Source organism: Nomascus leucogenys, chromosome 4, assembly GCF_006542625.1.
Source record: "Nomascus leucogenys isolate Asia chromosome 4, Asia_NLE_v1, whole genome shotgun sequence".
Lineage (NCBI taxonomy): Eukaryota > Metazoa > Chordata > Mammalia > Primates > Hylobatidae > Nomascus > Nomascus leucogenys.
Window position 1 is genome coordinate 13251744 of NC_044384.1, and position 27210 is coordinate 13278953.

General features: G+C 32.6%; 1 protein-coding gene across 3 annotated transcripts in view; it reads left to right on the forward strand.

Moving 5' to 3' along the window:
- Positions 1 to 27210, forward strand: part of CDH19 (cadherin 19) — a 108800-nt gene that overhangs the window by 57484 nt on the left and 24106 nt on the right. For all 3 annotated transcript variants that reach the window (XR_001115579.2, XM_003264324.4, XM_004087697.3), the window contains exons 5-9: positions 1453 to 1617; positions 7508 to 7692; positions 8189 to 8442; positions 17594 to 17715; positions 22774 to 22895. Coding sequence is in view for 2 of the 3 variants with exons in the window: in XM_003264324.4 (XP_003264372.2) it covers positions 1453 to 1617; positions 7508 to 7692; positions 8189 to 8442; positions 17594 to 17715; positions 22774 to 22895 (848 nt within the window). In the remaining variant the exon portion in view is untranslated. The remainder of the gene's footprint in view (positions 1 to 1452; positions 1618 to 7507; positions 7693 to 8188; positions 8443 to 17593; positions 17716 to 22773; positions 22896 to 27210) is intronic.

The window sequence follows — 27210 nt, forward strand, 5'->3', positions numbered from 1 at the left end:
ATTAAATTACTGAAAGCGTAAGTTCTGAAGTGCATAAGATCCAGAAATACATATCCTTTATTCAGTCTAAAGGCTGAGAGGAAAAGTTGAAAGCAAAGTAGGCACAGTTAATGGGGAACAAAGACTCCTAGGTCCCTCTCCCCTGAGTCACATACAGGGAGACACTAGCAGCACTTGTGCAACATATTCAATGCTTTCCATTGGATTCAAACAATTGATTACGTGTGTGAAACATTTTAGTCCACAACTAAAATCCCCTCCTGTTATGGTCTAATTTATCTTTTAAAAATTCATATAACAATTTTTTTTAAAAATTATATTATATTAAATTTAATCCAATAAATCAAAAATACTACCATTGCAACAAATAATACAAAACTATGGAGATAGTTCACATTTTTTGTTCTCAGTCTTTGAAATCAGGTGTGCATTTTATACTCATATGTCATTTTTTTCACAAATTTATTGTATTTTTTATTTACTTTTAGGCTCAGGGAGTAAATGTGCAAGTTTATTACATGGGTAAATTCTGTGATGCTGAGGTTTGGGGTACTAATGATCCCGTCACACAAAGGTAGTGAGCATGCCACCCGATCAGAAGTTTTTGAACTATCTCCCTCCCTTCCCCTCTCTAGTAGTCCTGAGTGTCTATTGTTTCCATCTTTATGTTCATTAATATCACAATTTTTTATGAGTATTTTGCCCTTGATAAATTTGGGTATTGGCTATTATTTATTTTTTGTGAATGTGTATGTGCTCCCCAAATCTTTAGAAATGTTGAATCCTCTCTTATGAACCTGTCTTAAGATTTTCTTAGGTTCTTTTCAGTGATAGTTAATAAATGTATGCTAAATAATTTTATAGAATTTAAGCATTTATTGCAATATTTATCATTAATTATCTTGAGTTTGAATATATTATATATGTGTATACACACACACACACACACACACACACACACACACACATAAAATGACTGGGGGTCAACAACCAGGTCTTCTTCAGATCTCATAATTCTAAGTAGACTTCAAAGTAATAAGGGCATGATATTTATTTCATAAATTTTGTATTGTAATTTACAAATTTAACAATAATATACTAACTTCAGAGTTTCGGGGACAAAGTTAACTGTAGCAAGCCGATATTATGTTAGAAAAGATAGCAGAAAATAGGTTAAAGTAAAAACAGACATTCATTTTTTTCTACCTGTGGATTATCTTAACATAGTATTTTATTAAGGGCCTACCAGTGTTCCTAGTATTGTGATGATCACTCTAGACTCGAGGCAGTGTTGATGTTTAATTTATTTTTATTATTTTTCTCCAGGGAAGTCTCTGTCACATTGTAGTGGTTCAACATATAGCAAAATAATGTATATTGCAATGGTTAAATCAACTAGAACTCTGTCATGATTAATAATTAAATAATCGGAATTTTATTATATTTTTAAAGGAGTCATAAGAATATCTTCTAAAATGGATAGAGAACTGCAAGATGAGTATTGGGTAATCATTCAAGCCAAGGACATGATTGGTCAGCCAGGAGCGTTGTCTGGAACAACAAGTGTATTAATTAAACTTTCAGATGTTAATGACAATAAGCCTATATTTAAAGAAAGTAAGTAAAAAGGATTCTAAATCTTCATTACAATATAAATATGAGTGTGTTAAATATAAGTAGATTATATAGTTTTCATTCTAAAAGCACTACATTAACACTAAAATTGTATAAAATAAATTTGTCAGTTGTTCTGGTATGATTATTTTAACTCATGTTAAATGTTAAATACAAATGAAAGAATAATGTGTTAGTTTCTATTCTTGCTGTAATAAATTGCCACAAACTTCATGGCTTAAAACAAATATATTATGGGTCTCATTGGGTTATGATCAAAGGATTCAGGGAGGCATTTCTTGCTGTAGGATCCTAGTTCATTTAAGGGTTAGCAGAATTCAGTTTACATGTATGTAGAGTTAAGGTCTCTGTTTTATTGATGGCTGTAAGCTGGGAGACATCCTTAATTCCTGAAGGCCTCTTTATGGTTCTTGATTTAGCCCACACATCCCAGAAGTAGCAAGGAGTGCCACATACTTCACACACTGACAACACTCTAACCCACACATTTGCCTCTTCCACTTTTATGCACTCATGTAATTAGACCGAACCCAGTTGGATAAAGCAGGATAATGTTCCCATTTCAAGGTCAGCTAATTAGCAACTGGAATTCCATCTGCAAACTTAATTCCCTTTTGCCACTTTCAGTAACATATTTATGCGTTCAGGGGAATTTGGACACATATCTTTGTGGGGTCCTTCTTCTGCAAACCATAGATAATCATTTAAAAATGACTTTTTTGTATTTCTTTTTACTTTATAAGCCAGAATAGGCCACACCTGCTCTAATAATTTAAGCAATTACTACAAGCTAAATATAACCACATGGTATGTTTCATAAAATTTTCTTATGCAATTATTGGAGGAATTTCTTTTCTAGAAAATTTATTTTTCAGGTTATACTGTTTTAGCTACAGGAATACATTTATAAGCACTTCCAGAAAGCATAAGTAATTATCATGCTAAGAAGAAAATTTAATTAGCATGGAACAAAGAAAGGAGCCAATAAAAAAAATTATACCATAGCATGATTTCTTAGTTGTTGATTGTTTATAGACAGAAACAAAACTATCTTTTGATTACTTTTTTTCCTCATCCTTTTCTGTTCCTTGCCCCATTCCTCAAAGTCAAGGGAAATCATGTCATTTTTAATGGCCCAAGTGAAATGTTACTTTCACTGACTTCCTTCTGGTAGTTGAGTCCATGAATAAGCACAGGAAGTTGGCATCATACAAATTTGCTTTTAAACCCTGAATTTTCCATTCATTAGTTGTACAGACTTGAGAATATCTGTTAATGTGTGTGTGCACACACAAATGCCCAAACCTAAATAATACGGACACTACTCAGTGTAGCCAACATATGCAAGGTTATCAGATCTTTTGATTTTTCAATACATATCGCAAATCTCATTTTTTTATTTCTGCTCTATCTCGCAATTTTAAATTTTGTCATATTAAAAAATTACCACTGTTATATGGGTTGAGAAAACAGTTCCTCTGTGGATGGACTATAGGCAAAGGGGTCAGAGTCTGCACCTTCATCTCTCTCTATGTAGTATCACATCTGATGTATATGATACATATGTTGTGTTCTGTCCACAACATTAATATGGCCTCTGAAGGCAAGAGGAGAGCGCTAAGTCAAATATGAAATATCCAGAACTTTATAAAATAATTGGCATATAATATGTGGGAAATAGTGGCTGGATTTATTAAATAAATTTGGTCTAAATTTATGCAGGTGATGATTAAATAGCAAGTAGAAGACTGGAAGACAGGAAAATTCCCAAGGAACTTGCTGCGATAAAATATCCTGAAGCTTCTACTACCTTTCTCAGTTTCCCTCTGATTTTTCCTGACTTTAATATGAAAATATTTTGAATAAATTAGAATATTTAAAATATGTTTAAAAATTATCTTCGTTACTCGAATCTGAATATGAGACGATGGTATTACTCTTAATACTTTCACTCATATACGAGTGTGGGTGAATCTGATACTGGCCTCCTTACTCTTGTCCACATGGTTTTCCCTTGTGGGAATCCCATTACCCTCCTCTCAATTTAAATACTCAGTACCTATACTCTGTTGTGGGCAACACTCCCTACCCTTCCAATTAAAGGCATCGCTCAAACATCCCTCTCCCTTGTGTTAACAGCGTCCTCTGCTGGTCAATATCTATCATATCCAAACATGTTTATTATTGTTTTTTCTCACATCCTAAAACAAGACAAAACAAAAACACTTTCTTGCCTTCACTTCCATACTTAGCTAAAGATGCTTTGTATTTTTCCTTTCTCTTTAGAGAAGATTCATTTAAAATGCTGTTAATACTTATTGTTTCCAATTAATGACCTCAAAATCTCAAAACTTCCTCCATTTGAGTTACATCCACACTACTTGACCAAACTGATCTGATCATTTCTATCAATAACCTAAAGGGAATGCAGTGTCAATTCTCAGTTCTGATAACACTTGATTTCTTGGAAGAATTTTATGTAATTGATCAACCTCTCCTTGAAAACTTTAATGTTCCATTCTCATTAGCTTTTTCTTCTATCTTACTAGTCTCTGTTTTTTCATTCCTTGCCTTTTATTCTTCTTCTTTATATACTTTAAACTTTGGAATATTTGTGAGTCAAGCCTTTGATCTTGTCTTTCTTCCCTTTTATACTCATTCCTTTATGATCTTATCCAGACACATGGCTTTACATACCACCTCTAGGCTGAGAACCTCATTAAATATACATCTTCAGACTGAACTTCTCCCTTGAGCTCTGCAAAAGTAAATCTGTCTGCTCATCAACTTCATATATTATATATTAAAAATATATATATGTATATATAAAGGGGTTCAGAGGAGGGGGCAGCTGGAATCAGGAGCTCAGTTAAGTGTATATTAGGTTTTAAATGTACATTATATATATTATATATGTGTATTACATATAAATGCATATTATATAATATATAATAAATATTTTATATAATATATAACAAATATATAATATATTTATATATAATATACATTCAATACATAGCATATATAACATATATAATACACATATATAGTATATAATGCACCTATATTATATATAAATACACATATATATATATTACACATTTAAAACCTAACACATACTTAACTGAACTCCTGATTCCAGCTGCCCCTCCTCTGAACCCCTAATTCCAACAGATTTTCCCATCTCATGTACCCACACATCCAGGTTTCATGTTCTTCAAGCCAAAACCTTGCTTATTTGATATAAACACCACTGTTTGAAGAATTAGTGATCCCACTCAGATTATGGTGGCCATACCCAGGTCAACCATAATTTTTCTCCCAGTCTGAATTGATAACCTCCACAATTCTGATAGCTCTTGGCTTTCAATATTCTCTAAGCAAATGCACATACACACAACACACACATATACATATGCACACACACATACACACACATGCATACCCTCTTCCTTCCTTTCATAAAGATTTGAAGCTACTTTTTCTACTTTTCTTTTTCTCAGAGTTAAAATTTAATTCCCTGCTGATGCTTTTGTCTCTGCCTTAGAAAATATCCGAAATATGAACACTTCTCACCAACTCCACCCCTAGCACCTTGGCACATGGCACCATCTTATTTTGTCTCTGTTAGTGCAATAGGCTCTCATCTAGTCTCTTTGCTTACACCATTGTTCTCCTTTAGTTTATTTTCAACACAGCTTTATAATCTTGTTAAAATGCACATCTGATCATATCACTTGAAGATCTTCCCATCTCCCTCACAGACGTCAAAATCCTTAGGTTTAGTATCACCTAAGTAGTCATAATTGTCTGAAGTAATCTGCCATTGTCCAGTCCTGTCTCATTACCTCTTGAAACCTTAGTGTTTCTATCTTCCCGTTTGCTTACTAAGAAGCCAACACCAGGCAATTGTCCTTCTCTCTTTCCCCGGAACACTCCAGACTCGCTGGCTTTTCCTCTTCTTGAAATTGTATTTCCCCAGATACTCATTTTCTTTCTTCAATTCTTATCCAAAAGTCACATCTACAGTGAATACTTTACACCTTATCATTAATTTTAAACCGTTCCACCAGAATACTACCTTCATATATACCAGTATCTTATTTATTGTCTGTTTTATCGTCAAGAATATGAGCTGATGGTGGCAGCTTTTATATATATTGTCACCTGTTCTATCTCCAGCCTCTAGGACAGGACCTTGTAAAAATCATGTTCAATAAAATAATTTTTGAAATTATGGAAACCTGTGTAGACAAAATATTGACTGAAGAAAATATTTCAGTTCTTTTTCATTTTGAAGACCAATAGTTTAATATCAACTCAATAACATTTAAGTCTTAAACATCTGCTTTCACGTTCATGGCAATGTAATTGTTTTCTACAGATTAATGTCAGTGATTTTTAATCTTCCAATAACATAAACAATTTTTCTATAATGTAAAAAGCACTACTATATAGTCAATCTTCAACTTCTGCTCTAAAAATGTAGTAAAATATTGGCTCTTAAAAATTAACACTTATCCCACTTAAAAAGTAAGGTCTCAAATGCAGTCTTTGAAGTGACTGCCTCCTCCATGCTGCTAAAGGACTAGGAATCCCTTTAAAGAAGAATTTTATTATACATGCTTCTTTTTAGAATTCTAAGGAGTTCCATTCTTTAAAATATTGCATGTTTGCTGATGCCGCTTGACATGAATAATGTCATATATTGACATGGATGAAAATGCAATTGCAAATGATAATTTAAAAATAGTATAGTTCTATATCAGTTTTACACAAGTTACTCCTGAAAAAAAAATGCCCAGCAATTTGTAGTTATATTTATGTATTTTAAGTACATCTGCAGTTATTTCTCAGGACCAAATCAATTAGCTCATCTTTGACTACAAAATGTTTTTTATACTACATTCATTTACCAACTCTTTTCAATCTATATTTCCTTGCATTTCCAGGATGGCTAATGTAATGCAGGCTCAGACCCCCAAAATCAAACTATCGTTCTTGGAACTCAACTATTTGCATGCAGACTCTCCCACCTTTATTCCACATGTATATTTATTCAGTAACTTCAGGTATCAGGACTGCTAGAGTAAAATTGAAAGTTATTTCTGTCAAATTTAATTTGGTATGGTTGAAGGTTACAATAAAAAGTAAAACATGAATATTGAGGAGACATGCATGTAAATAGAGATAATATTGGTGATAGACTTTCCTAAGATATATTTGAGAGATGATGATAGATGCTCAAATAGATTAGAAAATATTTATATTTCAAAAAAAAGGGAAAGAGACTATATATGGGGGCGGAGAGAGGAAGGAAGGAAGGAAGGAAGGAAGGAAGGAAGGAAGGAAGGAAGGAAGGAGAAAGAAAGAAAGGAAGAAAGAAAGAAAGAAGGAAAGAAAAAGAGAAAGAAAAAAGAAAGATTAAGAACAAGTAACTGGGAAAGGTAGATATGGGATTCCCTACAGATCAAAAATAAAGAATGCTATAATTGTGACCCGGCACGGTGGCTCACGTCTGAAATCCCAGCATTTTGGGAGGCCGAGGCAGGTGGATCACGAGGTCAGGAGATTGAGACCATCCTGGCTAACACGATGAAACCCCATCTCTACTAAAAATGCAAAAAATTAGCCGGGCCTGGTGGTGGGCGCTTGTAGTCCCAGCTACTCAGAAGGCTGAGGCAGGAGAATGGCGTGAACCCAGGAGGCAGAGATTGCAGTGAGCCGAGATCGCACCACTGCACTCCAGCCTGGGCGACAGAATGAGACTCCGTCTCGAAAAAACAAATAAACAAATGAAAAAAAAAAACTATAATTGCAAGTTTCCTATATTAAGTGTTTATCCAAAATACCTCAAATTTTGTTTTTAAAGGTTTATACCGCTTGACTGTCTCTGAATCTGCACCCACTGGGACTTCTATAGGAACAATCATGGCATATGATAATGACATAGGAGAGAACGCAGAAATGGATTACAGCATTGAAGAGGATGATTCGCAAACATTTGACATTATTACTAATCATGAAACTCAAGAAGGAATAGTTATATTAAAAAAGGTAGACATGTTAAAATTATTTGCCTTGCAGAATAGCGCAAAACTAAAACATAACATATTTTGTGTAGCTGGTTAGTTTTTAACTCTTTAAATAATTGAAATGAGAACCCGTAATTTAAGTTTTATGGAGAAAAGGATTTTAGAGATGAGATAGTTATTACAGAGTGTTTTGAATTATATGCAGAACATTTTTTTAATTCTTATAATAAAACTTTTTGGAAAATATCTTAAATACTAGGAAATTAATTCTCAGTTTCATTAGATGTTTATGCTCTCAAAAGTACAATTTTATCTCCAAATTAAAATAGGTAAATAACAATATACACACAGATTTGTTATGCCTGATTAACAATTATGTCAGAGAGATCCATGTACATAAAAAGAAAAATCTAACTGAAAGGCCACTGAGACTTAATTTAACAGGTAAAACTTTTTTTCTAAGTAGTATCTTGGGTTACTAAAGCCATTTCTTCTGTGTACACTGTGTTTCTTTGCAGAAAGTGGATTTTGAGCACCAGAACCACTATGGTATTAGAGCAAAAGTTAAAAACCATCATGTTGCTGAGCAGCTCATGAAGTACCACACTGAAGCTTCCACCACTTTCATTAAGATCCAGGTGGAAGATGTTGATGAGCCTCCTTTTTTCCTCCTTCCATATTATATATTTGAAATTTTTGAAGAAACCCCACAGGGATCATTTGTAGGCATGGTGTCTGCCACAGACCCAGACAATAGGAAATCTCCTATCAGGTATGTTTGTAAGGCCAGTTTTGCATTAATAAATAAGTAAATATAAATTAGATTAAAAATAAAATTGCATGCAATTTTTTTTTTTTTAATTGAGAGGCAGTCTCACTCTGTCTTCTAGGCTGGAGTACAGTGGCACAATCTCGGCTCACTGCCACCTCTGCCTCCCAGGTTCAAGCGATGCTTCCGCCTCAGCCTCCCTAGTAGCTGGGACTATAGGCATGTGCCACCATGCCCGGCTAATTTTTGTATTTTTAGTAGAGACGGGGTTTCATCACATTGTCCAGTCTGGTCTCGAACTCCTGACCTCGTGATCCACCCATCTCGGCCTCCCAAAATGCTGGCATTACAGGCTTGAGCCACCGCCCCTAGCCTGCGTGCAAATTTAAACAAGGTTATATCTGTATCTATATTTCTGTATGTCTTAATTAATTTGTAACAATTTAAACAAAATAGGGAACCTCAATGTCAGTTAAGATGCAGTAAAATTGGTGATTTCAAACACGTGTAAGAAAGAGGCAATTACCAATTAAAATTCAGTGCATTATATTCCCTCTTAATTGGGGAAAGGAGATAAGAGAAAAAAATCGTTTTTTTTAAAACCCCCAATTAGAGCTGAAACAAAGCTGATCAAAATGTGGCTTATTTAAGGCAGGGCGTGGTGGCTCACACCTGTAATCCCAGCACTTTGGGAGGCCGAGGCGGGCAGATCACGAGGTCGGGAGATCGAGACCATCCTGGCTAACATGTGAAACCCCGTCTCTACTGAAAATACAAAACAAAATTAGCCAGGCGTGGTGGCGGGCACCTGTAGTCCCAGCTACTCAGGAGGCGGAGGCAGGAGAATGGGGTGAACCCAGGAGTTGGAGCTTGCAGTGAGCCAAGATTGCACCACTGCACTCCAGCCTGGGCGACAAAGCGACACTCCGTCTCAACAACAACAAAAAAGTGGCTTATTTAAATACTATTTACTTGAAATGATATTCAAAAATTGAGAAAGCTTTTATAGCAGTGGTCCTCAACCTTTCTGCCACCAGGAACCAGTTCGGTGGAAGACAATTTTTCCAAGGTTGGGGGGGTGAAGGGGAATGGTTTCAGAATAAAACTGTTCTGCCTCAGATTATCTGGCATTAGATTCTCATAAAGAGCTCTCACCCTAGATCCTTCACATGCACAGTTCACAACAGGGTTCATGCTCCTATGACAATCTAATGCTGCCGCGGATATGAGAAGAGGCAGAGCTCAGACAGTAAGGCTGGCTCGCCTGCCCTCACCTACAGGCCATTGACAGGTAGCAGTTCATGGCCTGGGGGCTGGGAACCTGTGTTTTACAGGATACCACTTAAAGGAGTTCAAAGGGTTAGAAATCTGGCCGGGCGCGGTGGCTCACGCTTGTAATCCCAGCACTTTGGGAGGCCGAGGCGGGCGGATCACGAGGTCAGGAGATCGAGATCATGGTGAAACCCTGTCTCTACTAAAAATACAAAAAATTAGCCGGGCGTAGTGGCGGGCGCCTGTAGTCCCAGCTACTCGGAGAGGCTGAGGCAGGAGAATGGCGTGAACCCGGGAGGCGGAGCTTGCAGTGAGCCGAGATCGCGCCACTGCACTCCAGCCTGGGCGACAGAGCGAGACTCCGTCTCAAAAAAAAAAAAAAAAAAAAAAAAAAATCTATTCTTGTATTACAATTAAACAAATATTTGCCATCTATTAAAATAGTCTGTTATTTTCAGTTACTATGTTATAATTTATTTTCCTTTTGTTTTATTTTTTGTTTGTTTGTTTCAGTAGTTGAGGTATAGTCTGGTTGGGCATAAAAAACCAAGCTTGTTACATAATGATTTCTCCAACAGCTTTACTTACTCACCTGTTTTCCATAAACCTTCATATATTAATTAAAATGCTAGCTACTGCTTGGCTCTGTGAAGATCTTGCAGTAGCTCAGTGAAAAAGCTCAATTTAATTTTTGATACCAAGAAATGTTCCCACTTTTCCATTATAGTTCCAGTTCATAAAATGTTGCCTTCTGATATGCATATATAATTCTTAATTAGTCATAGAGATTTTAGTGATTGTGTAAGTGCATATCAATTATTTACTTTAAAAGATGTATCTATATACCTATTCATTGTTCGTCAGGGAACACTAAATAATATGGAATGTTGAAAAATGCTTTGATGATTAAGATATTCAATATGTTATCATTTATAATAATAAAGTATTAAAAACTGTTAATTTTAGGAATACAAGTGAATAAATTATAATTCATGATGCTTGTGATGCATAGATAATACCACTGCATACATTTTAAAGCACAATAATGCACAATGAAGAATTGCATGCTTACTACATGTGAAAATGCTACATATATGTGAAGAAAAACCTAAGGTGCAACCAAATATTAAGAGGTTTTGTATTTTATAGTATCACCATTGGTGTCTACTTACTTCAGTCTGAAAATATTTTAGCTAATGACTTCTACCTTTATACTGGCAATTATTACTTTTAAAATAACTTGTATCCATCAAAGAAACACGTTTTAATGATTTGACAGATGCTCTTTCATTTAAAAGTGTCTTTTAAATAATATTGCTTTTCATATATATGTTAGGATCACTAGGGATACAGCAGTTTGTGTTGTTGATATTGTTGATTTTTTTTCCATGTGATACAGCTTGATTTAACAAACATTCAAAATACATCATAAAAACAAAATCAGATTGCTTATGAAAATATCCACTTCAGCACATTTCAGGAGGCTTCTTTTTGGTTTTCTTTATTTATCTCTTTTTTTTTGTAAGCAAAAGATCCCCAAAATGTTTGAACATAAAATGCAAAACGATTTCAATTTGAGTTTTAATTTGATAATATCTCTTCTTTAATACTCACTGCATGGTAAGAGATATGAAAACCAGAAAAAATATTAGGTTATTGTATTTTAGCCTTAGGGATGTTTCATTGTTGTGGGAGAAACACTAACACATATTAAACATAGTAAATTAGCCCCAATTCATTAAACTCATATTAGTTTTTCCTACTAAGAATCACCTGCTGTTTCTGTAAAGCATGGAAATTCCCAAACTCAGTTTCATCAAGTCTTGGGTGGGATAAATAAACTGGTTTAACAACATATTCTTGCTGTAGTTGAGGTCATAAAAGCTTGAGGGGCAAGTTCTACCTTTATATGAATTATAATAACAAACTATATGTCAATTTAAAAAAAATGGGGCACAGAAATAATGGAAAAATTTAATATTTAGACTTGAAAGTGAGATGATAGAATTCTTTTAAGGAGCCTTGTGTGGTAAAAATTAGAGGAGCCCAAACAATCTGTAATAAAATTACTACCATAAAATTATTAAGAACTTCATAAGAAATTATTCTTAAAATTTTTATTTTATCACTAAGACTATGTATTATTTCAGAAGTCTAAATGTTTATGTCCCTCAAAGTTCATATTTGAAATCCGAAACACCAGTGAAATTGTATTACAAGGTGGGTCCCATTTTGAAATCCTAAATCTCAATGAAAAGGTATTAGGTGGGTACGAGAAGGTGGGTCTTATAAGGAATCAAGTCACACGGGTGGAGCCCTAATGAATGGGATTAGTGCCCTTAAAGGGGAACCCAGATAGCTCTCTCAAGCCTCTCTCTGGCTGTGAGGACACAGAAGTCAGCAGTCTGCAACTGAAAGAGGGCTCTTGTCAGAAGCCAATCATGCTGGCATCATAATCTCATACTTCCAGCCTCTAGAAATGTGACAAATAATATCAGTTGTTTATAAGCTGCCCAGTCTATGGTAATTTTTAATAGCTGTCTGTGATAACTAAGACAATTGCCTTAATCTTTTGGACTTCAGATATAGGGATTACTCTTTTGGTATCAATGGGTATTATTTACTTTTTGGACGTTATTGAAGTTTCTTTTCAAATTAAGCCTAAAGTCAAACTTTGAAATATTTTGTAAGTATGAGAAAGATGGTGTATTATTTCCTGTTAGAAAAGAGCAAATAAAAAGCAAAGCAAGCAGGAAAAAAAAGGAAATAAAACAATTAGATCACAAGCAGTGAAACTGAAAGCTACAGAGCAATATAATGAAGCCAATAGCAGATTCTTTCAAAATATTGCTAAAGTTTATTAATCTCTATCAAGAAAGACCAAGGGGCAAACAGAGAGAGAGAGAGAGAAGACAAAAATTATTATTATCAGAAGTGAAAAAGGGAGCACACATACTGATCCCACAGAGATAAAAAAGATTATAGGGGCTACTTTGAACAGTTCTATGCCTATACATTTAGAGGAAGTTCTTGAGAGAATCCACTAAATTTATATTAAAAGATAAGTAACCTTAGCATACACACACACATATATATACATTTACAAACAACCATATATGTACCACCTCATAAATATGTATACATACACATGCATACACACAAGCATATATATACCACCAAGAAGTCAGTTAAAAAGCTTCACAAAAACAAAGAGCAGTTCCAGTAAAAACTGATGCCACTGATAAATTCTACCATATGTAACAAGCAAAGAAATCTACAGATCAATATCCCTCATAAACAAATATGAAAATTCCTTACAATAATAGTAACTTGAGCTATTTGTGAAAAGGAAAGTATATTCTTATCAACTGGAGTGCACCCAGGAATGCAAGGATGTGTCTATATATTAAAATATTTTCATATAAACCACCATGTTGACAGATTAAAAAAGAAAAGCCATATAATATCTCAATAGACAAAGAAAAAACATTTGACAATATTCAAAATTAACTTATTATAAAAACTATCAGCACAATCAGCACAATATGAATAGAAGATTCTTAAACAGATACAGAGCATCTACAAAAGAATGCAGCTAATATGATACTTAATTATGGAATATTATGTGCTTTTTCCCTAAGATTGGAAACAAGGTAAGAATGTACTCTTTCACTAGACCAAGTCTATAATATTGGAAGTCCTGGCCATGCAGTAAGTGAGAAAAAGAAATAAAAACACACAAGCTGGAGAGAAATAATGTAGTTTTCTTTATTTGCAGATGACTTGATTATTGCCTACATAATTCCATGAAATTCCCAAAAATGCCCAGTAATAAGTGAGTTTATCAATGCAGAAAGATACAAGATTATTATAAATTAAACTTATATTGACCACAACACCTATCAATCCCTCTTCCAAGCATTTACCCAGGAATAAAGGAGACTTTGTGTTTTGGGTTGAATTGTGTCCCAAAGAGACATGTTGAGTCCTAACATCCAGTACACCCGAATGTGGCCTTGTTAAGAAATAGAGTAATTGTGGAGGTAAATAGTTAAGATACGGTCATAAACTGAGCAGGTATGTTTTTAATTCAAAATGACTGGTGTCCTTATAAGAAGACAGACACTGGGAGAGGACCGCCATGTGACAACCGAAGCAGAGATCAGAGCGATGCGTCTACAAGCGGAAGACTAGCAAGGACTGCCAGAAATCACTGGAAGCTAGAAACGGGAAGGAAGGATTCACCCCTACAGGCTTCAAAGGAAGCATGACCCTGTTGATACTTTGATTGTGATAAATCTAATAGAGTTAATTTATTGTTTTCAGCCACCCAGTTTGTGGTGTTTTGTTGCAGCAGGCCTAGAAAATGTATTAACTTATTTTGACATGAAAACCTGTATGCAAGCATTTATGGCAGCTTTACACATGTTCTCCAATAACTGGAATTGACTCAAATATCCTTCAATAGGCGAATGGATTAAAAAAAATAAACAAACAAAAATAAACCTTGTGGTACCTAAACTAAAAAGATATGACAAAGGAAAGGAGGGTGATAAAATTGTTCTGTGTCACTACGTGAAGGCGGACACATGACTATTCATTTGTCCAAGTTCACAGAATTCTCCATGATATAGAGTAAAATACCAATTAGTGTAGACTCTGGAAAAAAAAAAATCAAACAGAACTTTGGAGATATTCCCAAAATTGAAGGCAAACTATTGCAAATGTACTTTATTATATTATAGACAAATAACATAATCAAAATTATGTTGTATAGGAAAATACAACCTAAGTAATTTTGGAAGAGAGTATTTCAATTCTAAATCTAGAGACAAAACAATGGCTATTCAGAAAAAATGTACTCTACATAATGAATATATTTTTTACATGGGTACCATTTTGGGACTGCAGTGTTACTCTACATGTATATTGGGATTGAACACGTAAGTAAATATACTGTAGATAATAAGACTAAGATTGATTACTGTCAAGGGAAATGGTTACAAATAAAAAATTAAGAAAAGTTACATGAAGGTGTGTCACTGGATTGAAATCTGAGGTGTGATGCATGAATGCCTTCTTAATATATATACAGACAGAAGGAATCATATGGAAATAAATACAGATGTGTTTGTATGCATGGGTATACATACATATATTTCCTGTTGATGTCTGCTCAAAGGACCTAAAAACAATGAAACTCAAGAAGCAATGGGAACTCTTAATACTAGATCTTGCTTTCTAATACTGCTCTCCAATCAAAGATGCTGCAACTCATCTGATAACTGGAATCCACAGCTGTTGTAAGGAAAAGACAAGATTATCCAGGAGCATCTTGTGGTTCCAGAAAGAAAGTATTCAAAAATGTTAACATTATTCATCTATGGATACTGAAAATTAGTGGATAAATGTTTGAGAAACCAGAACATTTTAAAATAGTTTTCTGAGATCCTTATGAATTACAAAAGAAAAAAATAGCAATTTTACCCAAGAAATGGGGTCATCACCTAATCGAGTTCTCAATGTTAATATCACCATTCATGAGACATGATGAACATCATGTTCCCCTGCTATGATAGCCTAAGAAAGTATATCATGTCTGTGTTATTCCTGCCAAAAATATGTAACCTTAGTCTAATCATGAGAAAGCATCAGACAAACCCAAATTGAGAGACGCTCTATAAAATAATTGACCAATACTCTTCAATAGCATCAAGGTCTTGAGAGACAAGAACATTGAGGAATTGTGGAGGAGACTAAGGACACAAGAAAATGAAAGGCAATATTGGATTCTAGATTGGATTGTAAAAGAAAAAAAATATGAGTGGAAAAAAAAACAGTGAAATCCAACTATAGTTTGTAGTTTGATTAATTACATTATAGCGATTAATTTATTAAAAAGATTAAAGTTTTATATAAGATTTTAACATTAGAAAAAGCTGAGTGAAGAGCATGTAGAAATGCTGTAAGTCCAAAATTATTTTAAATATTTTTAATTGGATTAGTGGGAAAATTCCAAATTTTAAATTTTGCTGAGGTGATGATGGTACATATCTAAATAAGTCAGCTGTTTACATATTTATGAATTTTCTGATGTTTGTCTCCCTAGTTTAAAAATGGGAAAAATATATATTTGTATTTTACATATATGTAAAATTTAACTAAAACTTACCTCAAGGCCAAACAAATTTTGTCCAGTGAAGGTGGAGTGGGGGAAAAGAAAATTTACATAATGAGAATTTGTGGTTCTAAAAGGGGTTAAGAAAAATGATATATACTACACATCACTGCTTATATCACATCCCAGAAGGGCTACATATATTTTTATTTCTGTTTTAATTAATTAATGGGACCTGAACCAATTTATTGTTCATGTGGCTCTTCTTCCTAAATTCTAACAGATGCAAATTAAACTATTAAAGACTATAACATCCTATCAAACTTTAAATGGGCTTTATGTGCAATGACATTTTACAGAAATAGGATTAGATGTTTAATTCAAAATAACAACTGTTAAAACACTGTATAATTTTGCCAACAAATCTATTATGTGTGAAAGGCAACCACTTGGGTATATTTAGGGAAAATACTTGTAAATATTTTAAATGGAGTACAGTTAAAACTGAACTCCTCTAAAGCTTAATTCTTCATAATTTCTATTGAATCCTTATCTGAATACCAAGTTACAAAGTGGTATAATGTTTTTGGAAATACTGGAACTCAAAATTAAAATATTCTCATCTTTGCCATATAATTATGGTAAACTTCATTGATATCTCATCAAAGTCTTCAGGAATATACATGCAATGAGAAGCCATTATTGAACCCTAGATATTATTACTCTTTAATTTTTATTATCAATTGTTTCCATGTAGATGAGACATGCTGAGTATTTCAAAGTCTTCTTTCATTGTGGAGGTTGAGATCATTTTTCAGTTTTTTTTTTTAATGGGAGAAATTTGTAACTTGGCTTTCTTCCATGCACAATCTAAAAGCACATTAGAACTACTATATTTTACTTTTGTTTCATATGTGTGTATATAGATATAAAACATATATATTATATGTAAAAATATATATAATATAAAATAAATATGATATAATATATCACATACATATGTATTTATAATATTTATAATATATTTATATAATATTTATAATATATGTAATATATAATAAAACATATATGTATTATATATTACATATATTATATATGCATAAAACATGTATATGTAATATAGAATACAGCATATATGTATTAAATATTACATGTATGTTATATATGTAATAAAATATGTAATGTGTTATAAAATGTAAATATGTGTCATATATAATGTATTATATATATGTTTTACATTATATATATATATATATATATATATATTCTTTTGGAGTCCTGATTTCAGATTCCAGAGGTCTTTCAGGTTTCCCAAAAGAATTAAAATTCTATCTACTATATAGACCTTACTTTTTATCAAATTTACTTTTTAAACAAACAAAAACATTTGTTAAATATCAAGTCAAGTAGTTGTAGTAAAATGAACAGATTCGCAAGCAACACCTGTGACGTAGGAAAGAGATCAATACTTGTCTAGCCTGAAGATATATTTTAATTTATTTAATAGGAAAAAAAGATTCACAATCATTAATTTTAGATTTAGCGTCCATCAATTTAAATCTAAAGTCATGTTATATATTTTTTTCTGTCTCCACTGAGTTGAATCTTAAATACAGGAATATACTATTTTAAAAGTTGTTCAGTAGTATATATTGGCTATGTAGAGTATGCATTGAATAACATGTCTTATTGCTTAAAAGTGTTATGTAACACTGTTATGTAGCTAGAATAAAAACATTAAGGTATACTTTCCTTTTGGTTCAGGTATTCTATTACTAGGAGCGAAGTGTTCAATATCGATGATAATGGTACAATCACTACAACTAACTCACTGGATCGTGAAATCAGTGCTTGGTACAACCTAAGTATTACAGCCACAGAAAAATGTAAGTACTCATTTGAAATCCAATACAGCTGTTTGCCATATTTCGTAAATAATTACACAATTTCTATACATGGGGACTAGGCTACTTTAAAATGTTGTTGGAATTATTTAAATGACATTCAATGTAAATGTGTGTACTTGTGTATTTTATTTTATTAGTTTTTATTTATATGCGTACCACTAAATACCTTCTGAACTGTTATTTTCTAATTATAACAGTAAATAATTTTTCATACAAGAATAAATTGAGGAAACCACAAAATATAAATGAAATTCACCTGAAATTCTGCATGTTTATTTAGGCAGATGATTTCGTTTTCGGGTTGCAAATTATTCTGATTGACCACTTGGATATTGTGTTTAAAATTATGAATCAGTTATTCATACAATTATATTTATTAAAGCTTAAAGAAATAAATGTAACACAATATAAAATATCAAAGTCATTTCCATAGTCAATAGATTTAGAATTGTAAAGTATTAAAATTGTCAATAGATTTAGAATTGTAAAGTATTAAAATTGCGAATAGAAAATATTCTCAGATGCATCTTTCCTTACAGTTGATTTTACGTAGAATTTTAATAATCGTGTTTCCTTTCTTCACTCTTTGTTGAGGCAGGGAGCATATATCTCTCTTTTCCTTACTTTATTAGGCAAATGGCAGGTGATATGGTGGAGTAGAAGGCATCTCCGCATATTTTTTGCGATACAATGAACAATTCTATGGAAACACTGTAGGAGAGCTTGAATCTGGGTTTTCAAGGTTCCATTTAACTAAACCATAAAAGGCGGCAAATGTTACAATGGAATAAATGCCCGCTGCAACAGAGGAAACGTCAAGGCTTCTCGTGTCAGAAAATGGAAAGCTGTTTATTTTAAATGCAGCTTTTATTCATTGCATATTTCTGAGAACAATTTTTTTCTCATTTTAAGGAAAAACTAGTTGGAATGAGCTTTTATAACACTGGATAACAAATTTTCCTTTTTTTTTGTTTCTCTAACATTTAAAAAAATTCTACATCGTTAAGCCCATTTTAGATCTATTTGGGGAAAATATGTGTAACTGCCATTTTTTTACTAGTATGAAATCAATACTGAACCAAAAATAATTAGGCTTGACCATTTAAGCTTCAATAGCAATATAAATAAACCACCTACTGGTGGAAAACAGGGCATTACATAAAACTGTTTTAAAAATCATCTAGCTGCATTTGCTAACTACCTTGAAAAGCTTTCACCATAGTAATTATACTGATTATAGCAAAGAGATGTTCCCTTTTAACATTTTTTTTTTCCAGCAAATGAAGTTCGTTGTGCTTAGTCTCTTTTCTGGAAAGCTTCCCAAATTAAGCACAATGCTATTTATCAGTATGCCAGCTAAGAATAAAACTACTAACTATTTTAAGGTGAAGCTGTGAAGTTTTATATACATTTTGTACAGTAATACCAAAGATTTAATTTGAACTTAATTTCAAGCAAAGTTTAGGAACACAAAGATAAAAACATTATGAATTTCTTATTAATTTTCTGTCAGTTTATTCACAACTGAATTACGTTATACAATTTAATTATTTAAGCAAAAAGATATTCTGTGATGATGTATGTGCTAAAACCATAACAAATATGAACCTTAATTTTCTGGTTCATTTCTTCTTGAAATCTTTAGAAATATCTTTTCATTTTTAAATGTTCCATTAATTTATTTTCATCCTAAATGTCACACAATGGAGAAAAGTCTCAAAATGATAAATACTAATAGTTGCTGTATTTCTTAAAGGCCATGGGTGTGTGTGTGTGTGTGTGTGTGTGTGTGTAATAAATCCTAGAAATTTTAATTTTTAATTAATTGAAAATTACAATTTATATCTTAATTGTAACTGTTATTGTTGGGAAAATACAATTATATGCAAAATCTCATCCCAGCCCAGAAAACCTCTCCTCAAAGGTAGAACAGAGAGAAAAATTTTATTACTGGAAAGCATTAAAACACAATGTGACATGCATCATAGGAAATCTAAGAGATTGCCAAAATGGGAAGAAATCTCACCTTCTTATGTAGTCAAGCAAATGCAATCCATTATATACATGTTCTCAAGTTAAATGTTATCTAGACGTTCAAGTATGAGGACTTAGCACTATTTGTCACATAAAATTTATTCGATATTCACTGGGTAGATGGAGTGACCGCCTGTGTTTGCTAAGTGGTTTTATCCAAAGGACAACTTAACTTTTCATGTCTCTATGACAAGAGGTAGTTCTACAACTTAGAACAAGAACGTTGCTAAAACGAGTCTCCTATCCTCTCCCAATGGAGGCTATAGGGATGCTGTATTCCTCGAAGATTACGTTTCAAAGAGATGGTCACCATTACTTAAGAAATACAATCCTGCATCCTAAAGCTTCCAAGAAACTTATTGAACTTTTGAAAGATTTCCATACACTTCAAAGGGACAAAGAAAAAACTTACATACAAAGCTTTTTTTTCCTCTTTCTCTCTCTCTTTCTGTGTGTGTGTGTGTGTGTGTGTGTGTGTGTGTGTGTGTATGAATGCTCTGAGAAAAGGAAGGAAAGAAAAAATATTTTCCCTTGCTTTCAACAAGTACCAGGCCTCTAATTTTTAATTTTTTTTTCTGTCAAATTATCATTACAAATAGTACATATATTTTAAATAAAAACACTGAGACAAACTAAAGAATCCCACCCTTATAACCTTTTAATTGTATGCACCTTTCCTATAGCTTTTTTTTATTTTTTGTTTTTAAGAAAAAGAGAGGCCCTGTATGATGACTTAAGCCTGTAATTCCAGCACTTTAGGAGGCCAAGGTGGATGGATAACCTGGGGTCAGGAGTTCGCGATCACCGTTGCCAACATGGCAAAAGCCTGTCTCTACTAAAAATACGAAAATTAGCCAGTCCTGGTGGCATGTGCCTGTAGTTTCAGCTACTAGAGAGGCTGAGGCAGGAGAATCACTTGAGCTTAGGAGGTGGAGGTTGCAGTGAGCTGGGATGCTGCCACTGCACTACAGCCTGAGAGAGAGAAAGTTTAAAAAAAAAAAACAACTACACAATATAACAGCTGCAACTTACTTTTTTCAGTTCACAAAATACGTCTGGTTAGTAGATACAATAAAATGATATTTAACATTCATTGTTCAGTTAGTGCTATTTACTCTTAATTGCCTTATGTATATTATTCAATTTATGTAATTGCTTCATGTAATTTATGTAATTGCTTTATGTATATGTTTAATCTTAACAACAACCCTATAAGGCAGTTACTACTATCACACCCATTTTTCAGAATGCCAACTGAGGCATTCTGGTTAAGTATTTTTCTCAAATTGAGAACCAAAATTCAAACTCAAGTCATCCAGTTTCAGAGCTCACAACAAAAACGTGTTACATTGACTCACTCTTTTATTTGAGACAGGGTTTCACTCTGTAGCCCAGGCTGGAGTGCAGTAGCCCGATCACAGCTCACTGCTGCCACAACCCCCTGCTCAAGCGATTCTCCCACCTCAGCCTCCCAGGTAGCTGGGACTACAATGTACACTACCACACTCAGCTAATTTTTTGGATTTTTAGTGGAGACGAGTTCTCACTATGTTGCTCAGGCTGCTCTCAAACTCCTGAGTTCAAGTTATCCTCCTGCCTTGGTCTTCCAAAGCGCTGGGGTTTAGAGGTGTGAGTCACCATGCTTGGCCAGACTCACACATTTTTAATAAATCCACATAATGTCATAGTTCAGTTGTAATTTATTCTCCCCAATTCTTTTTTGATGTACATTTGAGTCGTTTATATAATTTGGATGTGATGCACATAACTCTGGAATGTATTTAATTGGGTCATTTACTCAAATACTGATACTTTAGACTGTAGCTTAAGTTTAACAGATTGGGTCACAGATATGTGTAGTTTAAATTTCAGTATCCATTGCTGGAGTTGGTTTACGTTGTTATTTTTCAGCACTCAGCTATCACTGGGTGCTGTTTTATCACAAATGGCATGTGCTAAACCATTCTTCTTACCTGTGGTGAGAGGCTGCGTGAACATCATGATAGCTCAGTGTGTCTCCACCGCAGGCCATTTGGCTCAACACTTCTGCCCCAAATTTCAACCAGGGCACATTGACAATGTCTGAACACAGTTTGGATTGACACACTGGGGTGGGAGGGATGCTGCAGATATTTGGGGGATGGAAGTCAGGAATGCCGCTAAGCATCCTACAATGCACAGGAGAACCTCCCAAAACTAAGAATTATCCAGTCTAAAATATTAATAGTGACAGCAGTGAGAAAGTCTGCTATAAGATAAATCGAATTTTCTCTCCTGTAAATTCCTAGTTCATACTTTTTTCTGAAATATCTTTTTTTGTATCAATTTGAAGGATTTAAATGTTTTAACCACAATTTTCTCTCATTATGTTTTTTGAATTTCTTGGCTCACTTAGAAATTCTTCTCAATTCAATGTTTATATAAAAATTTTATTTAGATTTTATTATAACTATTTTACTTTAAAATATATTTAGATTCTAATTATTTGTTGTTAAAAGCTACGCTCTAAATTTCAGTGGTTCACAGAATTGATTGCTATTTTTGTTATAGCACTGCAGCTATAACCTTACACAAATAATTAAACTGTAATTTTTGAAACAAAATGGTTTATCAATTTTTTATCAGTAAAATTGGGGGGAATAATAATCCATGTATTGATCAAGATTAAATGAGTTAATACAAAACTTTAAATGATTCCTGGACTCTTGCAAGCTCTCCATATACCCTTATTTTACTTTATCTTTTTACTACTTTTTCTCATCACTTATTACAGCCCATGGCAAGTACAATGCACCCATGCTTGGTTTGAGTATATTGAGCATAGAATTTTTTCTAGGCTCTATTGTTGATAAATAGGTGAATCTATAGATATCCTGTCCTCAGATTGCTTTTCTCAAGTAAAATAAAAATACACCACATAGCCTCTAATGTAATTTTAATAATGTCTCTTCTAAAGACATACTTAAATATGTTAGATGATTATTATATATATTCAAATTGCAGACAATATAGAACAGATCTCTTCGATCCCAGTGTATGTGCAAGTTCTTAACATCAATGATCATGCTCCTGAGTTCTCTCAATACTATGAGACATATGTTTGTGAAAATGCAGGCTCTGGTCAGGTAAGGACTCATTATAAATTACAAAGTCTAAACAATACATCATTGTTTCATAATATGAAATTTATTTGTATATTACACAATATTGTTATATAATAGATATCATTAACATCTTTAATATTCATATATTATAATTTATATAATTATTGCAATTCTATAATATATTATATTCAATATATATACAAATTATATATATAATAAGCTTTATAATATATAATAATTTTGGTTATGCGTTCATCTTATTTTAAAACATCAAAAAATTAATTTTATTCTATTCATATTAATTACATGCTTTTATGTTGTGAGCTTTGTATAATAATATTTTAATTTTTAAAAGCATGCAAATTTCAAGTTCTCTAATTTCAAATTCCTAAAATGTTTTTAAAAATTTGCTAACGATAGTGATTCAGTAGTTTACTTTTATAGTATATTTATTATTCAGTAGTTCATTTACACTTTGCCAATACAATTAAGAAAAAAATTAATTCTATAGGTTAAATAGTCACATTTAAGTTTCTTTTTTTTTTATTCATCAGGCAGGTACAGGTAAAATGAGACATAAACATAAACATATGGAGGGAAAATATGCCAGAATGATTTTTCGTAGCGTTTAATCGCTATACCAGGTATAGCAACACAAATAAAACTGAGTTTTGTACAAATTACTAGATATGTAAACACTTATGAGAGCATACTCATTTTGAAATACATTATCATTACTTCACAATTTATTTCACACACTTTCTTATCTGCTGCTCACTTTTTTATTTGTAAAATGTGAAACTTAAATTAGAATGTTATTTGTGTACTTCTAAGCTCCGGTACATAATAAACTAACATAATCATCAGGTTTCTTAGAACACATAGAAGACTATTAAATACCATAAGCTGTTTTTCTTTAAAAAATGTCCACTAATGTTCAAAATTTTAGAGTCTAGAGTTCATGATACTAAATAGATATACAGGCACTATCAACTCAATTATTCTAAGTAGCTTTGAATTTATCAACAAAGCTAGTCAGGGAGCATTTAGATTTTACAAAAGCAGAAATTATATTTCTCTTTCAATAAATGTTAGTAACCAAAGTTATCTTTGATCTTCAATTTCCTGCTATGCTGAGGAGTAGGCATATCTTAAGAAATAGGTACATCTTAACTGTTACTGATTATTAAACTGCAACATAGTGAAAATTGTCAATATTTCTTGAAGTGACTGTGAATTTCATTAAGCTATGTGTATTTTTGAATGTGATTTCACTGGAAATAATGATCAAATCTTGCCTATAAATATTTTCCAAAATGTTTTTGAAAACAATAATAGAATTGTTATAAATATACAAATGACTTTAAAAATTTAAAGCACTCATTTCTAATGGGTTAGAACCCAAGGATTTGGGGAAAGAAAAAGGTGGATATAAAAATTTCAGAGGCTCTCCATTGTGTTGCACTTTCCCTAGAACCAAAATTGAACTATTTTAGAAATGTATAGACATACAGCATAGGGTAGAAGAGATCACAAAACCAGAATGAACATGAACTTGGACCCATGGCTCCTGCAGAAATTCAGCTTAGACGTTTTTCTTCAAACCTGGTAATATAAGTAGATTATATACTTAGAAATTAGCCATATCTAATGTTCTTAAGACTTTCAAACGCATCTGGTTACTTAGACACATTGACAAATATAACAAGCAACTTTTAAATAATAATGTAAATCTAATGATACTTTAAATGTGGCACGCCAGTTTTCTTAAAATACAAATAATTTTTGAAATGATGAATTTTATAATATTCTAATAAATATATATTACATTTACATATTAGATGTAACATATTTCTAGAAGTATAAATAAAATTATGGTTTATATTTATTATGATTATATTTCATATTTCAAGTACTAGTATAGTAAATTACTTCATTCATTTCATCTACATATGAAGTGTACATATGAATGTATTTAGATTATCCATTTATTAGATAGCCCGTTTTTAAGCTTTAAAAAAATAGGTTTAATTTACTGCATCTTCTATACACCTATTTCTGTAAATGTCCCATGTGGTAAGTATTTTAATTGAACAAAGTTCTGTTATATATATATTTTGAGATGGAGATTCGCTCTTGTTGCCCAGGCTGGAGTGAAGTGGCATGATCTTGGCTCACTGCAACCTCCCTATCTCGGTTCAAGCGATTCTCCTGTCTCAGCCTCCCGAGTAGCTGAGATTACAGGTGCACGCCACCACACCTGGCTGAATTTTTTTTGTATTTTTAGTAGAGACGTGTTTTTGCCATGTTGGGCAGGCTGCTCTCAAACTCCTGACCTCGTGATCTGCCCTCCTCGGACTCCCAAAGTGCTAGGATTACAGGTGTAATGTAAGGTGGCCACTTCTGTTTAATATTTTTGTATTTTCCTCAATATATTACTAGATTTATGACAGCAGAGATTCTTGGTGATTTTATTCTATAGTTATGTATGTATGCACATATAGTGATTATAATATGAAAAGTATTCAATTCATATGCTTTCAGAAAAATATATTTCACATGCAACCTGGAAAAACAATTTTATATGTTTTGTAAATATGAAAAAATTAGCCAAAATGACAATACTAACCATATGGGTATAGTTCAAAATAGAATTACTAAGTAGTATTTGTTAGTTATACTAAAAAACTTAATATATATGTATACTTGAGTGCACCAATATATAATAGATATTTTAAAAATTTTATTTGTAATTCATTCAATATTTAAGCTCACGATACACATATATATACATACATATATATACACACACACACCTGTATATATATATATATACATATTTATATATACAGTAAGAAAACTAATTCTTGGAAAATATCCCTGATGTTGAAATTATCTTTATAACACTTATTCAAATATTACTATACACATATACTCAATGAAAATAGAAATGAAACTAAAAGATGGTGTGCCAGTCCTCTTTTATATATTTTTCAAACTTAATGTAATACTTTGAGCAACACAATTTTGAAAAAGAAGAATGATGAATACTGAAGATTTATTTCATTATTGTCATTCTTCACACAAACTTTCATTACACAAAATTTCAAATTACATGTCTTTTAAATATATATGTGGAAAAAACTTATGAGCAATGATGAAATAATTCTTTGGATGATGACATATCATGAAAATGTTTAAGTATCTTGATAATATTCAAGGCATTTAAAACCACCATGTTACTAAGTTCCATAATGTACCCTAGATTTATAAAAGTGTCTACATACCCACATAGTCATTGAAGATATAATTTTTTAATTTGAAGTAAGTTAATATTTGTTTATTCTTTGAAGTACCTCTATAACAACCACAAAAATGAAATACCATTATCTACAAATAGGTAGAACTGATACAAAGGAAACTCAAATGCTAATGTTTATTCCAATGTACTGTAAAAGTATTCTCAGTCTTAAACTTTACTGAGGAAGAGAAATATCTATTGGATGCAATGGCATAGAGTTTTCTTGTGCCCTGCTTAAAGTATAAGTGTAAAGCTTTATGGAAGAAGCTATGAAATAAAATACTTCTTATAAATGTACATATATGTATACTATGCTTAAAAAGTTTAGGTAACTTAGGGAACTTTCTCAGAGTCATATAATGTAGCAATAGGTAAGCCAGAATTAAAATTTATGTCTGTCTCCAAGAATGATAGTGATTTTAACTCCATATTCCATGCTAATCATAAAGACTAGCTCTCTTTAGATTATGTGCACAATTAAAAATATGAAAAACAAGTTTTTCTGTTTCTCTATTCAGAAAGAATGCTATTTATGATTTTAAGGGCAAAAATAAAAGGAAGGTCAATTTGACTGATCCCAAACTCCTTCCTGGGATATGCACTCTTCAAACTCAAAATAAAGGACATTGGTCAGCCCTATTTTACGATTTCCCTTAAGGAGGAATGTCACACATCATGAAATAATTATTTTGGGACATGCAGATGTCACTGTCAAATTCTGGAAGTCCGTCTCAGTCCTATAAGCATCTGAAAGAATGATACATGGCTACCTGTCATGTTCCTCCACTTAAATCCAAGGAGAAGCCAACGATTTCCTCTCACCCTGCTTCTACGTGATCGTTAACGAATTGAAATCAGTGGACACATGGTTTGAGTGCTGTCAATGTATATAACATTATAGTAGATACTTTCTCATATATTGAGATTCCTTGTTTTAATAATCCAGGAGTTATGGCTATCACAAGCACAAGACTGTTGTGTTTCCTCCATTGTTGATCATAGAGTTAGACTGACTTGGGTTCATATTTCTGATTT